Source organism: Biomphalaria glabrata, chromosome 13 (genome assembly GCF_947242115.1).
Source record: "Biomphalaria glabrata chromosome 13, xgBioGlab47.1, whole genome shotgun sequence".
In the NCBI taxonomy this organism is placed as follows: domain Eukaryota; kingdom Metazoa; phylum Mollusca; class Gastropoda; family Planorbidae; genus Biomphalaria; species Biomphalaria glabrata.
Genome location: NC_074723.1, coordinates 34827264 through 34843317, shown reverse-complemented (window position 1 = coordinate 34843317; position 16054 = coordinate 34827264). Strand labels below are relative to the sequence as shown.

The 16054-nt window shown below is 38.2% G+C and overlaps 1 protein-coding gene across 10 annotated transcripts in view; it reads right to left on the bottom strand.

Annotated features, from left to right (window-relative positions):
* The window catches only part of LOC106061485 (multiple epidermal growth factor-like domains protein 6), a 204020-nt gene that overhangs the window by 24565 nt on the left and 163401 nt on the right, over positions 1-16054 (bottom strand). For 8 of the 10 annotated variants that reach the window (XM_056007535.1, XM_056007537.1, XM_056007543.1 and 5 more), the window contains 9 exons: positions 11383-11406; positions 10829-10971; positions 8691-8846; positions 7423-7599; positions 5584-5770; positions 4675-4800; positions 2733-2861; positions 2304-2432; positions 1586-1714 (listed from right to left, as the gene is read on the bottom strand). In XM_056007535.1, coding sequence (XP_055863510.1) covers positions 1586-1714; positions 2304-2432; positions 2733-2861; positions 4675-4800; positions 5584-5770; positions 7423-7599; positions 8691-8846; positions 10829-10971; positions 11383-11406 — 1200 coding nt within the window. The remainder of the gene's footprint in view (positions 1-1585; positions 1715-2303; positions 2433-2732; positions 2862-4674; positions 4801-5583; positions 5771-7422; positions 7600-8690; positions 8847-10828; positions 10972-11382; positions 11407-16054) is intronic. The other 2 variants (XM_056007542.1, XM_056007538.1) reach the window with 2 other exon arrangements.

The window sequence follows — 16054 nt, the reverse complement described above, 5'->3', positions numbered from 1 at the left end:
CTAATGGACATTAGGAATTAGGTGGCCACATGCATGGGCGTAGCTGGAGGGGAGGTTGGGTTGCAAAAATCCCCCAACGAAAAAATCCTGGCTACGCCTATGACCACATGTAAGTTAACCTAATAAAATTTATGAAACAAGTCTGTTAAAAAAGCAATGTACAACCTCCAATGAATTAAATTTTGTTTTAAATAAGATCTTTGACATCCAAGAACATTGTCAAAAGGAAGAAAAAAAAAATAAAGCTTTTCGACAACCATCACACTTCAGTGTGAAGGAAAAACTGATGAAAGTTTCTGGTCATTTTCTCAACACATTTGAGCAAGTTATTTGATGTGTTGCTTGGGTTAACTGCGTTATTAACAAATTGAAGAGATTCAAGCATCTAACATTTTTTCACTATCCACCCTTGGACCCAACCATGAAAGTTGTTCTCCATTCGTTGCTGCTGGCATTATAGTTCAAGGGAGGGCGTCTTCTTTATAGTAGTCTTTCAAAAACATTCAATATTGATTCTCAGTGTTTGCAAAAAGAAGCTTTTAGTGGATTTCTTTATCTATAATAAAACGAACATTCGCCAATAAAATTATTTTATTACCAGGCAATATTGACTCGTTTCACTTGTATTAGGAACTCATTCCATCAATAGGCCTTTCCATTGTTTTGTTACTTAGAGGAATTCTGTAATACTATTAGATGTAGGTTTGTGGACATGATAGTTTTAAAAACTTCTTCATCGCATGCCATTTTTTTTGCCTATTGTGTGACTTTTTCCAAATTTCGCAATAAGTAAAAGATTGTTTAAGAAAGACACTTGCAGACCATCATCTTCTCTTTTTGATGCCAAAGCAAAGATTTTGTCCACTATAGATCTTTTCTCAACTATATTATTGATTTTTCAAAAGCGTTTCAAATCTACATCTTTTTTATTAAGATGGCATCGTCTAAAAAAATCCTCCAACCTAGGTGGATTCAAAGTGTCAGTAAATAACACTTTGTTGCATACATTACAGATAAGCAATATAAGTTCAACATGGAAAGAAGCTAAATTTTCAAACATAAATACCACTGTGAAATTTCATAATTAAATATGACTATGTTAAATATAAATTCCCTGTAGACTAAATTAAGCTATTTGAATAAGGTTCTAAAATAATTTTTTCAAATAATTTATATTTGTATAAGATAATTGTTAATTCCATTATTTTAAGATTTTAATTAAAATCACGACCTACTGAAATCGAGATCCACTCTCGTAGACCCCCATTTACATCTCATAGACCCCCAATTCCTTTTTTCACTTTCGTAGACCCCTTGGAAGTTGTCGTAGACCCCTGGGGGTCTATATAGACCACTTTGGGAATCACTGGTTTAAAGAATTATGAAATATTAAAAAGGGTAGCCACAACTAAAACAATTATTAGTTTAGATCTACAAAACAGCTTACAGTGAACCACCTTCACTGTTACAGATACTCTGCCAGTCTGATTCCTTCTGGACAGGTTTTCTCACAGTAACTTACCCATCACACTAATGGTATCATCATATCAATTTTTAAATTTTAACAGAAATGAACAAAACTTACTCTGATCGCAGTTTGGCCCCCTCCATCCAGGAGCACAGACACATTCACCGCTCACAGGGTCACAGTCCGCGCTGTTGCGACAATCACATTTACCAAGACAGCTAGCCCCATAAGTCCCAGGAGGACATGCTGTGAAGAAAAGTAACATTGTCGTGTAGTGAAGATAAAAGGTTGTAAATATAAAGTAACAATTACATGTAAAGAAGATTAATCTTAAAATGGTAGTCTTAATTTACCATTCTGTATGAATGGGCATCCCTGCAACATACAGTTACTAAAAAATAAGTACATTCTGTAATGTATTTTAGGGTCAAATAATTATTGCAATTTGTGTAGGATGACTCATAGGAAGGAAGAAATAAGTTAGCAACAAAGAGCAGTAGAATGGTAAATTAAGTATAGTTTTTACTTAACTCTTACTCTCAATAAATATATGATAAAATGTAAGGACATTTCCTTTTCCTTTTATTTTCAATTTAATGTATATTTACAAGAGATGCAAGTTTCATAACAAGTGTAAAGTACAAAAAAGATTAAATTTCTAGGAAGAATTATTGTCTCTGAAATAATACTTTACTCAAATACACTTGAGGAAATAAGCAAAAAAAAAAGTTTTTAGCAAGTAAAAAAAAAGAATTCTGTAGTTCTAAAAGTTGTTAGAAAGAAAAAAAAAACATCTCTATTTTAATAGAACTGGAATTAGCTCAAAGGGACTCACCTCTGTCACAGATCTGACCCGTCCAGCCAGGCTTGCAGAGACACCTGCCATCCACAGGGTCACAGTCGCCATTGTTCTCACACATACACCTCATCATACATTGCGGGCCGTAGCGGTCTTTGGGGCAAGCTGACGAAAGCAAGAAGAAAATAGACGAATAAGACATCACTAAGTTCTCAATTATCTGTAGGTCAATGTCTTTAGTATTCGTTAGATACCTTGGCAATCATAGACACAATGAAACATCCTTAATAATGGCATCTACAAATGAAACTAACAATAACCTATCTAGAAATTTAGTTTTAATAAAATATAAGTAAAACTTGCTAAAAGGTATTCTAAATAAGATCTAAACAAATTAATTTAGCTACAAAAAAAAATAAATTATTGTAACATGGTCAGTGCAACAATATCTGCATTTGTACAAACCTTCACGACACCGAGGTCCATACCAGCCATCTAGGCATAGACACTCTCCGGTGATTTTGTCACAAGTGGCACCGTTGTCACAGCCACACTTGTTTTTACAGCTGACACCCCAACTGCCATCTGGGCATGCTGCAAAACAATAATACGAAGTTAATTCTTGGCAGTGGCATCAGGCAGCACAGGCAGAGCTATGTACAAAGATATGACCACGCCAAACAAATTGGATAGCATCAGTTTCCTAACCCACTAAGAGCAATCTACAATCTTCCAACTAAGAACAAGACATACACCTTTAAATTACCACCTTAACAGAATAAGTCCCACCCACCCACCCATCTGTAGATGCTGCAACCATCCTTACAAAACTGGGAATGCCCCATTTTAATCAACCTTAGGCAGACCCTACTACCACTAATAGCCAAACATAACTAGCACTCTGTATGGCAGTGCTGAACAAGTGGGGAAAAAAGCAAGTAATTTTTCCTAGACATAGACAACAAAAGAACCTGCAGCAAAAAGCTGGCAATCAAATTTTAATGTTTGAAGCAAGGATTTATAAGCAATTTAAGAATTAGATAATGAAATTCAAAGTAAATAAAACTTTATAATCAGCCTAAACAAAAAGCATTTTCCACTTATGACTAAATAAGAATTGTTCACACTGCACAAAATTACTGGTTTATAGTGAAACCACTACTCTAAAGAAGTAATTGAAGCTAGAACTATGCTGAATTTAATAAGTTTACCTTGTTCTATGAATAAGTTATCTAATCCTAATGGTGTTTATCATTAAGGGTGTGAACATCCTGAACGATGTTGACATGTGTACAGTACACAGAGAAAGAAGGCTTACAAAACATATTAATGACAGATGTGTCATAGGAAGTGCTATAAATATCTAACAAAGCACCATTTTACTCTCGCTGGCATAGAGATAAGAAGCTGGTAGCAGATGCCATGTGAAAGAGACAGCTGGAGAGTTTTTACAAAGGTCACAAGACACTCATTTGAGATTCAAAGGACCCTTGCCAAAGACAAGCGCAGACAAAAAAAAGGCAACTTAAATAGATGAAAAAAAGACAATTATATACACCCCCTCCTCCCAATGACAACAGCTTTGTCTGCATTCCCTTTAGAAAAAATATGTAGGTCACACCTGGGTCCATGGGACTTTACACTCATCCTTTGGAGCTGAAGACAATGCCTAATGTTGTATGTAAACAAATAAGTTAAATTATTAGGCCTACCAATAGAAATGATGTTCTATAGAGACAGTCTCAGACAAACATATACATTTTTAAAAGCGGCAATATATGTAAGTCGCAGCTGGGGCTGCATAGCCATGGGAAATACTGCATGCCTCATTGATCTTCGGACTTCAAGACAAGCCTTATTATTATTATTACACCAAAAAAATTATTTCTATAAATATTATAAATATACCCAAATTTTTTAAAAGAGATGTAAACATTGATAACGAAAAAACAAAAACATAGAAGGAGTCAGCAGAGAAACCAAATAAAAAAAAAAAGAAAAGTGGATTAAGGACAAATGAAACATTATAAGTGTTATATGCTTACATGCAACACAGATATAATGAACAAATTAACATAGAGTTAACAATGTCAATAATCAGTTTTCAAAACCAGTGGTATTTCAACTGTTAGAACTTAAGGCCTTTACTAAAAAAACATTGAGAATGCAATTACTCTGTTGACTTAATACAGAGATGAGTGTTTTAATGCAATCTGTCAGTAATGCATCAATTTAACAATATTTAACAAATGATTCAATTAATACTTTAAGAAAGTGATAAATGTTGGCTTGGTTTTCATAAAATATGCACAACATATAAAAAGTAAAGTCTATTCATCAGTAAGGCCACATGTTGAATACCACTGGTTTAAGAGCTTAAAAGAGAGGTCAAAGGCAATGGACTCACGTCTGTTACATCTTCTGCCATGGTACCCAGCTGAACAGATGCACTTGCCTGTCTCTGGGTCACAAGAGTTACCTTCACAGGGGCAAGAGTCCAGGCAGTACTTCCCGTATTTGCCAGGTGGGCAGGCTGAAGGTGGCATGGTCATAAGGAACGCCAGACACAAGGGGAAATACGCAGTTATTACATTAGTCCAACAAGATTAAATCCATTAATGGTGCAAAATATCAAAAGTCAACATTCCAGGTTACACATAAAACTGGTTAAAAGAAGTTATTCACAACATCAAGTCTAGAGGTGAAGTACTAAACAGCTTGACAACTACAATCACAAAATACATTTATAGAGATAAAAAGATGGGGGGAAAAAATGCTATTCAGCGGCTAACATTCACATTTTTTTTTCTCTTGCATTTTGTTTCTAAATCATCTTATTTTCCTTTACATGTATTTTTAAAAATTTGTGCAATTTTTTTATTGCTATGTTTGACTGATTTCTTTATAATAATAATATTTTCAAACAGTTTTTTGTTCTCCTTAAATTTTGTTAAATTGGCAGTGCAACACAGAATTCATAGCCTAATATTCCATTTGAAATAATGGGCAGTGAGTAAATAATTTTAAAAAATGTTATACTGCTTGTATTATAAAATTTTACTTTACAATTTAGGGGGATAATATGTTGAATATATTGTGTTTTTTTTTTTTTTAAAGTTTTAATTACTGATAGAGACATGGCTAAAGTTAGGCTACATAACAAAAACAAATTTAACAAATAACAAGAAAAAAATTAAAAACTAAATTGAGATAAAAACATAAAAAAAAGACATTTTTAGATACAAAAGAAAAGAAAAAAGTAATACACAAGAGAAACAAGACACTGATTTTAAAGTATCAAAAAGAAATGTCTCACATTCTTCGCACCGTGGTCCAGTCCAGCCAGCTGGGCAGTCCCTCAAACAATGACCAGTAATGTGGTTGCACTTGGTGTCATTGGGGCAGTCACACTTTTTCTTACAGTCCTTACCATAATATTCTCTCTCACACTGAGCTTCACAGCGGTCACCAGTGTACCCTGGCTTACAGTTACAGTCTCCTGTCTACAAAACAAAGGTCAAGGATTTATTAACTTATTAGCTATTCCACAATTAGGAGCAGACATGGAAAACACATATTGTTTCTTCCTCAAAGTTAGATGGCTGCCTGGGCATGGGGTACGCATACTGAACGACATTCAATGGTGGTGATAGTCCCAGTTTTTAAACCCTGCCTGCTGCCATCCCTCGTTGTTCTGGGGGAGGATTGGGCTAGGATATCCTTATCTTCAAATCTGAAGGAACATGTAAAACATGTTACAAAAAGTCTAGTTAAGTGCGTTCCCTCCTATATAAAAAAAAAAGTAAAGTTCCCCCCTTCAGACCCGCGGTCTATAGGTCAGATGATGTAAAGGTTATCTGTTTCTGTGTCCTACGGTTAATGAGGATGTCATGTGGCCAGCACAACAACCAACCGCAACTTTTCCCAACTAATGTCAGAGCTATGTGGACTCAGTCGCCCAAAGATCCCGAAGTTAAAAATCCCAATCTTCACCAGGATTCCAACCCGGGACACCCGTTCAGAAGCCAAGCACTTCACCGCTCAGCCACCGCACCTCTTCCCTCCTATATGGGATCAGAAAATGGGGCAAGCTAACTTAAGCTAAAACTGTCAGAAAAAAGTTTTAGCATGGTCACTCCATTCTTTCCAGAAACTAAAAGTGTTCATCTCAATCATATTCCTAAAATGGCAGAAGAAGGATAAGAACAACCCAGAAGAAAATTATACCTGGCAACCATAATCAGATACTAATGCTCTCATTATAAAGAAACTTGAAAAAAGCATCTAGCAAGAAAGTTGAATGTATACACTGCACAGAGAACTAATATCATCTTCAAAGAGTGACACATTTTCTGAATCTCACAAAGAGACAAACATTTAAGTTAAATATGGAAGAAAAAGGTAATTTATTTAAGAATAGCCAATGAATCAGTTGATGGTAGAAACTGTGAATAATGTGGCAAAGAAACCTGAAAGAACTATACACAGTAAAGTCTTACTAATGTAATGCTAAAAAATGAGAGAGAATCAATGCTCTGTAATGCAATGACTGTAATGCTGTAATTAGTGGTACTTAATTTTATTACCAGCCATGCAGCTACAAAAACAATGACAATAGCATTTTTGTCTTAATGTTTAAGCACTGAATACATCTCACCCAATTAAAATAGTTCCCATTCATATGATATGAACGCAACAGCATGGAGGTTTTATTTACTGTTTAAAAATTTACCCTTGTAATTAAATGTAAAAACAGTATTGCTCTTTACAATAAAGATAAGTACTATCTATATTTTTATGTGATAATTTTTGTGTTTGGTTTCCAATTAAAAAAATCAGAATAACTATTAGTGAATGCAAAAGATTATGACTACTAGTGAATTTTATCAGCACTGATTAAGAAGGACTCATGAATAGCTAAATATTCTTAACTTAAGTCAAAGATAATTTTAAATATTTATTTGGTTTATTTTGTTTTACATGTTTAGGATGTTCCTTCAGAGTTGAAGATTGTATACTTTCTAGTCCAAACCTCTCGCAGGACAATGGGGGATGGTAGAAGGTAGGGTATGAACCCAGGACTGCTGAGACATTTGAATGACAGTCCAGCACGCAACCAGACAGCCAAGGATGGAAAGTATAAGTCTGAACTTACCACAGGGTCACATCCCTCAGAGTTTTCTGAGCTACAATCACACTGTTCCATGCAGTTCACACCAAAAGTAAAGGAAGGGCAAGGCTGATTGCAAGATGGCCCAAACTTTCCTGGCCGACAGTTGCAGAAGCCATACTTCCTGTTGCAATAACCACCTGGGCACTGCTGGGGACACACCTGTAAAATAATGTTTTGTTAGCTATACTGTATTTACCAATATTTTTGCTGTTGAATACTATGTTTTTGTGCATGTGGCTGTAGAAGACATAAGTAACTTCTTTTTTTTTTTTAAGATTCATACACAGAAATGTTCAAACTATCTGTAAGGATGTATGCAGTACACTGGGTCAGTACAGGAAGGACTAATGCTGTCATTAAGCCCTAGCCAAGCTATTGATTAGGAAGACACATGCCCTCTAAACTCTCACCAAAACCCAGGCAAGACATTTTCCCCTGTTGCTTCTGATTCTTCAGAGCTTTTTGACAATTCAAGTCTAATTCAAATGAAATTTACTCAGAAAAGATAAAAATGACATGCCTCAAATCAAATAAAGCATCGATCAAAATTGTATTTAAATGTTCACAAGTGGTCAACAGTATAAACTGCCAGATAAAACGATGATTAAATTCTTTTTCCCCCACAGCTATTTAGTTTGGTAAGTAAAATAAAAAGTAAAGTTCCCCTTTCAGACTTTGCAATCTGTGGGGCAGATGATTTTAAGCTCATCTGTTTCTGTGGCTCATGGTTATCGAGGGTGTCATACGTGGCCAGCGCAATGACCAAGCGCCTTTACTTTTCCCCAACTAAAGTCAGGTACCCATTAGAGCTGGGGGGGACTCACAGGCACCCTGAAGATCCCGAAATTAAAAATCACTGTCTGTTCGGTCCTTTGATTTTACACTTACTATAAAAAAGCTAACAAGATCCTCGAAATAAAGAATCACCCTTTGTGTCAGGATTTTGTGATTTTACCATCACAAAAGAGATACAAGACATCGATAGTAAAGACAAACAGACACAAACACTCTTTTGTTCCCATGGCAATCAAATCATTAAATAAGAACAATCTGGTATAAACTTTGTCACATGTAAATTATGAGTGAGTCTGGTGTGAATGTACACTTTGGTTTCTTATAGTTATAATGTTTTTTGTTTGGTGTAATGTAATTGTAAGACAAATTTCCTTACGGATAATAAAGATTATTATTATTATTATTATAATAATGACAACAAAGCTGGCGTCACCAAACATTCCAAACAAACCAACCTTTTCACAATTGTCCCCATAGAATCCTGGCGGACATCCTTCTTCACAGTACTCGCCTTCAATACCAGCTGGACATGTACACTCCCCAGTCACATGATTGCATGATCCACCATTCAGACAACGGCAAAGGCTGTTGCAATCATTACCATAAGTGCCCTGATAGAAACAAATATCAACAATAAATAAGTAAGCTGATAATGACCTTTTTGCCATTAAAGTGTAAGCCTGCCAAACAAGACCAAAAACAAAGTCAACATTACAGAAAGCATTCTTTTTATTATTATATTATTATAGCTTTTATATAGCGCTACTTTCATGCTTATAGCATGCTCAGAGCGCTTTTGGTCCAATCTCAGTTGTGGACCGGTGGGGGGGAGGGGGTATCTAGGAGTTGGTTTTCCGTGCTGCCTTTAGGCGCTCAGTAAACACAACTCTGCCCAAGTCGGGTGTCGAACCTCGAGCCCCCTTCTCGGTAGCCAAGCCAAGCCAAGCCAAGTTCAAGCGCACTTGGCCTCTCGACCACGCTTCCCGCTTAAATAAACAAATCAGTCTGAGATACTAGGATATTCCATTCCTTCAGAACAAAAGACAAGGCATATCTATAGGGTCAGAAGAAGAAACCCTTACGTTCTATATACCTGTTCTTATTATTTAAATTACAAAGAAGATAAAGTTCATTGTATGCATAATCATGAGTTTATCAAATCATTCATGTTAGTTAGAGACTTAAAACTCTGCCAAGTCATTGGTTTTCCTTGGCCAATTCAGGCAAACTATTCTATGCTGTAATAGAAAGACGGCAGAGCTGATGATGATATACTATTTTGGATCAATAAGGCTAGGTTTGCCTTTTTAACTCTTCAAACTATCTGGCGCTCTAAGGCATTATCTCTACAAAACAAGATACGAATCTATAATACAAACGTTAAGTCTGTCCTTCTATACGGTTCAGAAACTGGGAGAGTCACTAAAACAAATATGGAAAAGCTCCAGACCTTTGTTAACCAATGCCTACGCCGGATATTAGGAATTAGGTGGCCAGAAAAGATTACTATCAATTTGTGGGAGAGAACTAGACAAAAGCCCATAGCCCAAGACATCACAAAACGAAAATGGAGCTGGATAGGACACACCCTGCGAAAACCAGCAACCAATGTTGCAAGGCAGGCACTTGACTGGAATCCACTGGAACCCACAAGGAAAGAGGAAAGTGGGCAGACCCAAGCAATCCTGAAAGAGGTCAGTCATCAGTGAAGCTGAGGGTACTGGAATGACATGGGAGCAGACGAAGAAAGCTGCTCAGAACCGAGTTCGGTGGAGAGGTGTGGTTGCGGCCCTATGCTCCCCTGGGAGTGCACAGGATTAAGTAAGTAGTAAGTAATTCTATGCTGTAATAGCACTAATGAAAAGGGGAGCATGAATTTGTCTAATGAATAGATGAGTTATATATCACACAAGTTTCTTTTCAACACTTTTAAAAAGGGAACATTTCTGCCCCTTGAGTTTGATGATGATTAGTTTATTAAAGGTTGAAATGATATTGCTTTATATTTTTATCCTGTTCATGCACATGGAAAGGAAAGATAATGTGCATACATTAATCTTAGAACTAGTGATACTTTTATTTGGTGCTAAAATACTTTAGAAAACATGTCATGAAAGAAAAACATTTTTTATGTATTATTTGTTACGTTGCTAGTCTTCTGGAATCATACTTGCAAATGTTTGTGTAAATAAAGTAGTTTGTATACCTAGTTTTCAATAATGATAATGTCAGTTTAAAATCCTAAATAATCATGGTGTTTAATTTAACACATCCAGAAGTAGTAACCCTATTTTTGATTAGAAAATGACATTTGAATGTCAAAATGACCACCTCAACTTGAATGTCAGGCACCCATGAAAATATAATTCATAGCCTCCTTAGGTATTTGAACTAAGACTTACTTAGGCAGCCCATTGTTTTATCCCTCTGCCACAATGCCCCTGTAATGAAATTTTATTTTTTTTCAAACATTTTTTCCCCTTCCCCTTAAAATTAGCCAAATCCTCCCATAGAATGTCAGTGGAATGGCAGGCTTCAAATGAGCTGATACAATCATGACCAGGCCTAATTATGGCATTGGTTAAGTACACACCTCTGGGCAGGTCATATTGCACAGAACTCCTCTCCAGCCAGGTCGGCAATTGCAGGCATCTTTCTGAGAATTACACCTGCCACCATTCATACAGTTCTTACAGGTGTAGAGACAGTCTGGGCCAAATGTACCAGGTATACATCCTGTGAGGGGCAGAGATAAACAGATTGTTATAATCTAAATTGACAAGCACACACAATTAAAGGGTAACAATCTTTATAGTTAACTAAAGTTAGAAGTGGGCTAAGTTTAACATGCCAAAATGCAATCGCAGTTGACAGGGGAGTAAAATCGTGTTAGATTAATCTCTTAAACATTGTGCTTAGCAAGAAATTAAGGCTGAGCTACAAAAGTGATTAACAAATCTACTACAAGTGGAATAACACGTTTGAAAGTAAAATAGCAGAATGGCAGTGTTAAAACAAAAAATAAAACAGAAGTTCTTCATTTCCTCTCACATAATAAGACCCTTGAATAGGGACAAAATATGAAAAGGACGCCGTAGAAAATGTGTATAGTTTGTTCCAACATAATGTAAAAATAAAAACATTAACCTTTCATTCTCTCAGGATGAGGAACTGAAAATAAAGAAATGAAATAAAAATTATGGAAATTCAAATTATTTGGGTGATGTATTTTTTTAAAAGAAAATTTGATGTTTACAAAAAAGTTAGTCAAAAAAATGTATTAGAAAACTGTCCAACTGCTTCGACACATTTTATTTATACATTTTTTGCATTTCCTTTTTTTTTTAACTATACAAAAAGAAACAATTGTTTCATAAAATAAAACATTAAAAACTAAAAAGTAGATATTACAAGTAGATCAGCTTGTACCCCTGGTTTATCAACATAGTTTCAGTCAGTCATGAACCAGAGACTTAACTCTTTCTCTCCTAACCGACGATGCCATCGTTGATTTGACATCATTAAATTAAATTCATGTTTAATTTTATAAACTTTTTTTTGTGTTATATAAAAAGAGCATGCATTCCCCTTTAATTCTATACCAAATAAAACATTTTCTGATAACAAACAACAAAGCTAGTGAAGCTTAATCATAACAGGGTAGTGAAATAGTAATGAGAAAAATGAAGAATTCCGTTGAAATGTGGGAAAATAATTACGGAGAGAAAGAGTTAATGGGTAAATGTATGACTGACCCACTGTGACGAGATGTTAATTAGTTAATATATGGCTTGTTTGTTTAGGTCTAGGGGAAATTTTATTAAATTTTATCCCGCTCACATATAAGATTTTGTACAGGCACACCGCAACTAACAGTAAGAACAGACCAATATTATAAGTTTATAAATAAAATAATTTAATAAATGAAAGTTTACAAGAGATAAATGATTAAATAAAATTATAATTAAGAAAATAAAAGAAGTAAAGGTGCTAATATCTAGAATAACTGTTCATCATGGATTGCTAATTATTGAGTGATTGGAGGAGAAGAATGTTCCTAAGTCTGCTACTTATTTTTCTTAGCTGCTAGCTCCTGGGTCGTCTTCTGGCGGTCGTAGGACTGGCACTCAGAAGGATGAGTCATCCGGCTCTGTCTTAGGACGTCGGCTCGGGATATTCCCTATGCTGTAGGCAAGCTGGCTCTAGGGTGAGGCCGCTGCCTGTTTAGCAGTAGAGAGGGTTGGTGCTGTAGACTAAGTTGGACGATCTCTCAGCTGTGATCTCTAGCTCGTAGAGAGCCGTGCTAACTCAACACCAGTTTATCTTCTGCTGCGAAGGTTGCTCTAATCTGTCGGCATTAGGCAATAACTATTGGGCAGTGGACAGTTTGGGCCGGGTACTGGGCAGATGATACTGGGCAGTATAGGGCACTGTGGACACTGGGCAATATGTTAGGGCCAAGGACAGTAGGCAATGCCTTCTTGCTAACAGGTATGTAATTGGGGGGGGGGGTGTATCTGGTGTGGTCTGCCTCGGTTACAGCTTTCTATGGAGATCTGGTAGTTGTAGCAATCGTGTGTAGTAACCAGGGGTAGCAATCAGGGATAGCAACCAGGGGTAGCAATCAGGGGTAGCAACCAGGCCGTTTGTCCCTAATGAAATCTCACAACTAAACTTCCTAACAGAGGAGACTGTATGAATCCTAGCGGGCCTAATTTGGAATGCTTTGGTCTCTCTCTATATATAGATGGGACTTTTCGTTTAACGGGTGGGGAAGAAAGCTAGCTGATCTTCTCACATGTATCGATGTACCGGAGATGTCAGGCGTCAGGTCAGATTTATGGTCAATATTCGTTGCCTACCGTGAGAGTAAAGTCTTAGGCGAATATGTATCTGTCCAGCCCGAGTGCAATGCTATTCTTAGAGCGATGTGTATCCTGCGGGGAGGGGGGGATAGGTGTGAAAAGTTATTAGGCCGCGGCGTGTAGTGCTGGTGCAGCGACTTATTGTGTGCTGGTCATGCACCTGCCCAGCGGTCAATAATTAAAAGTTAGCCCTAGAGAAGCTAGTTAATGTTTTATGTCGAGATTCGTCCCGTGAGAAACGTGCGAGGGGGGATAAATCCTACAAGAAATTAGTTATGGGTGGACAGGAAAATAATTGTTTTAAGTTAAAATTAAAGTTTCTCACGGTTTGCTGGGAAAAACTCAAATGAAACCTTGCATGCAAGTTTCGTATCGTCACATACCCACCCACTTAAAAAGTATTCGCAGAATACTAATACTGCTTGCATACAAGTTTCTTTTGAGCTTTGTTGTTGCCCAATCTAATTGTTTAAATTTACTGAGGGGTGGTACCCATTGAGGCCCGTGGGCTCAAGAACGCAGTGCCGACTGAGGAAATCGGGCGCTGCATTTTGACTTCCAGGAACATGTTCAACCTGGAAGGAGTATGGTTGCAATAGCAAAGACCATCTCATAAGTCTGGCATTTAGGTGCTTGCTGGAGGATAAGTAAGATAACGGCTTGTGGTCAGTTTGCAGAATGAAGTGCTTTCCATATAAGAATGCCTGGAATTTCTCTATCGCCCACACCAGTGCCAGGCATTCTAGCTCTATTGTGGCGTAGTTGGATTCTGCCTGGTTCAGTTTACGGCTTGCGTAAGCTACTGGAAAAAGTGTGTCACCGGATCCTTCGGCAGTTTGCATCAGAACTGCACCCAGGCCAGAGCCACTGGCGTCTGTCCTCAATACGAAAGTGCGGGACAGGTCAGGTAGCTTGAGCACCGGTGATGAAGTGAGGCATTCCTTGAGTCGTTGGAATGCGAGTTCACATTCCTCATTCCATGTCACCTTGTCTGGTCGATCCTTTTTTGTTAGATCTGACAGTGGGGCAGCGATAGAGTTGAAGTGTGGGATGAATTTTTGATAGTAACCACACATCCCGAGGAATGATCTCACTCCAGTTTTTGTGATCGGCTTGGGAGCCTCAAGTAATTGAGCAACCTTTTCTTCGTCTGGCATGAGCTGGTTTTCTTGAATGACATGGCCCAAGAACTTGAGTCTTGTGAAACCGATGAGACATTTGGAGGGCCGAGCAGTCAGACCCGTCTCGCGGAGCCTTAGCAAGAGGGAGGAGATGAGAGCTATGTGTTCGGACCAGGTCTCCGTGGCGATCAGAATATCATCTATGAAATTTTGGATGCCTGGACTTTCGATGGGAGCTAATAGCTTTCTCATCATACGCGTGAACACGCTAGACGAGTTATTCAGACCAAAGGGGACCGTTTGAAATTCATAGTGCCCTTGTGGGGTGCTAAAAGCTAGCAAAGGTCTGCATTCTGGCTCAACTTCTATTTGATAGTACCCTCGGCTTAAGTCAAATTTGCTAAAATATCTAGCGTGACTTAATTTGGCAAAAATTGTGGCTGGGTCTGGAAGAGGCTCCGCTTGGAATTCAGCCACTGCATTGAGGCGTCGAAAATCAATGCACATGCGATGGCCTCCATCTGGCTTTCGAACTAGCACCACTGGAGCGTTGTATGGAGAAACCGAAGGCGCTATAATTCCAGCTTTTAGAAGCTCTTCCACCTCTTGTTTGATGACCTCAGATTTGGCGTGAGGTAAAGGGTAGGCCTTTACTTTTATGGGCTCAGCACTTAACAGCTTCATCGAAAACCGCTCAAGCGATGTTCTGCCAGGCTTATCCGACAAGACGTCACGGAACTCCCCCAGCATAGATTTGACCTCGGCCGTTTGCTCGGCGTCTAGCTGTGGACTAATGGTGACGTTCTCGTGTGTCTCCACTGCATGGAGGGGGTACTCCACTAGGTCTTTGGGTTCTTTCACATCCTCTGCCACCGCTATAGCCATCAAGTCTCGGGGAGGGTCCGTTTGTGAAGGCCTCTCTAAGTAGTGCTTGAGGAGGTTCACGTGATAAGACTTCTCCTTGCGACCGACTTTAATGACGTAGTTAGTGGGCGATACCTTTTTCAGCACCTCGAATGGGCCTTGCCAACAAATCTGTAACTTGTTTGTGTTCTTGGGCAGTAACAAGAGAACCTTATCTCCGACGTTGAGTGACCGTTCTTTAGCCCTCCTGTTGTAGTATTTCTCTTGTCTCTTACGTGCCTTGATGAGATTGCTTCTAGCCAGGGACCGTATGTCTTGTAGCCTTTCTTGGAGGTCCTTCACATATTTGGACACCGTTTTGACTTCATCGTTGAGTTGATCTTTGGTCCAAGTTTGTTTTAGGATTTCTAGTGGGCCACGGGGATGAGATCCAAAGATGATCTGGTATGGCGAATACCCTAGACTGGCGTGAGGTACCTCTCGGTATGCGAATAAAGCAGCAGGTAGGTAAGTGTCCCACTCTTCTGGTTTATCATCGATGAGGCGTTTAAGCATCGTTACCAAAGTGTGATTGAACCGTTCTACAAGACCATTTGCTTGGGGGTGGTATACCGAAGATCGGAGATGTTTTGCATTAAAGAGACCATACACCTCCTTCATTAACTTCCCTGTGAACTGAGAACCATTGTCTGTTAATATCTCTTCGGGAAAGCCTATCCGAGTGAACATATTGAACAGAGCTTCAGCCACATGTTTAGAGTCTATGCTTGACAAAGGGGCGGCCTCTGGCCATCTTGATGCTTGACATATGACACAAAGAATGTAGGCGTTTCTTTTCTTCGTGCGGGGTAGAGGACCAAGTATGTCCACAGATACTCGTTTAAACGGAGTTTCGATCAAAGGGGTTTTTCCCAGAGGAACGGGCGGAATGCGATTCTTTGGTGACAACTTTTGGCACTGTGGACATGA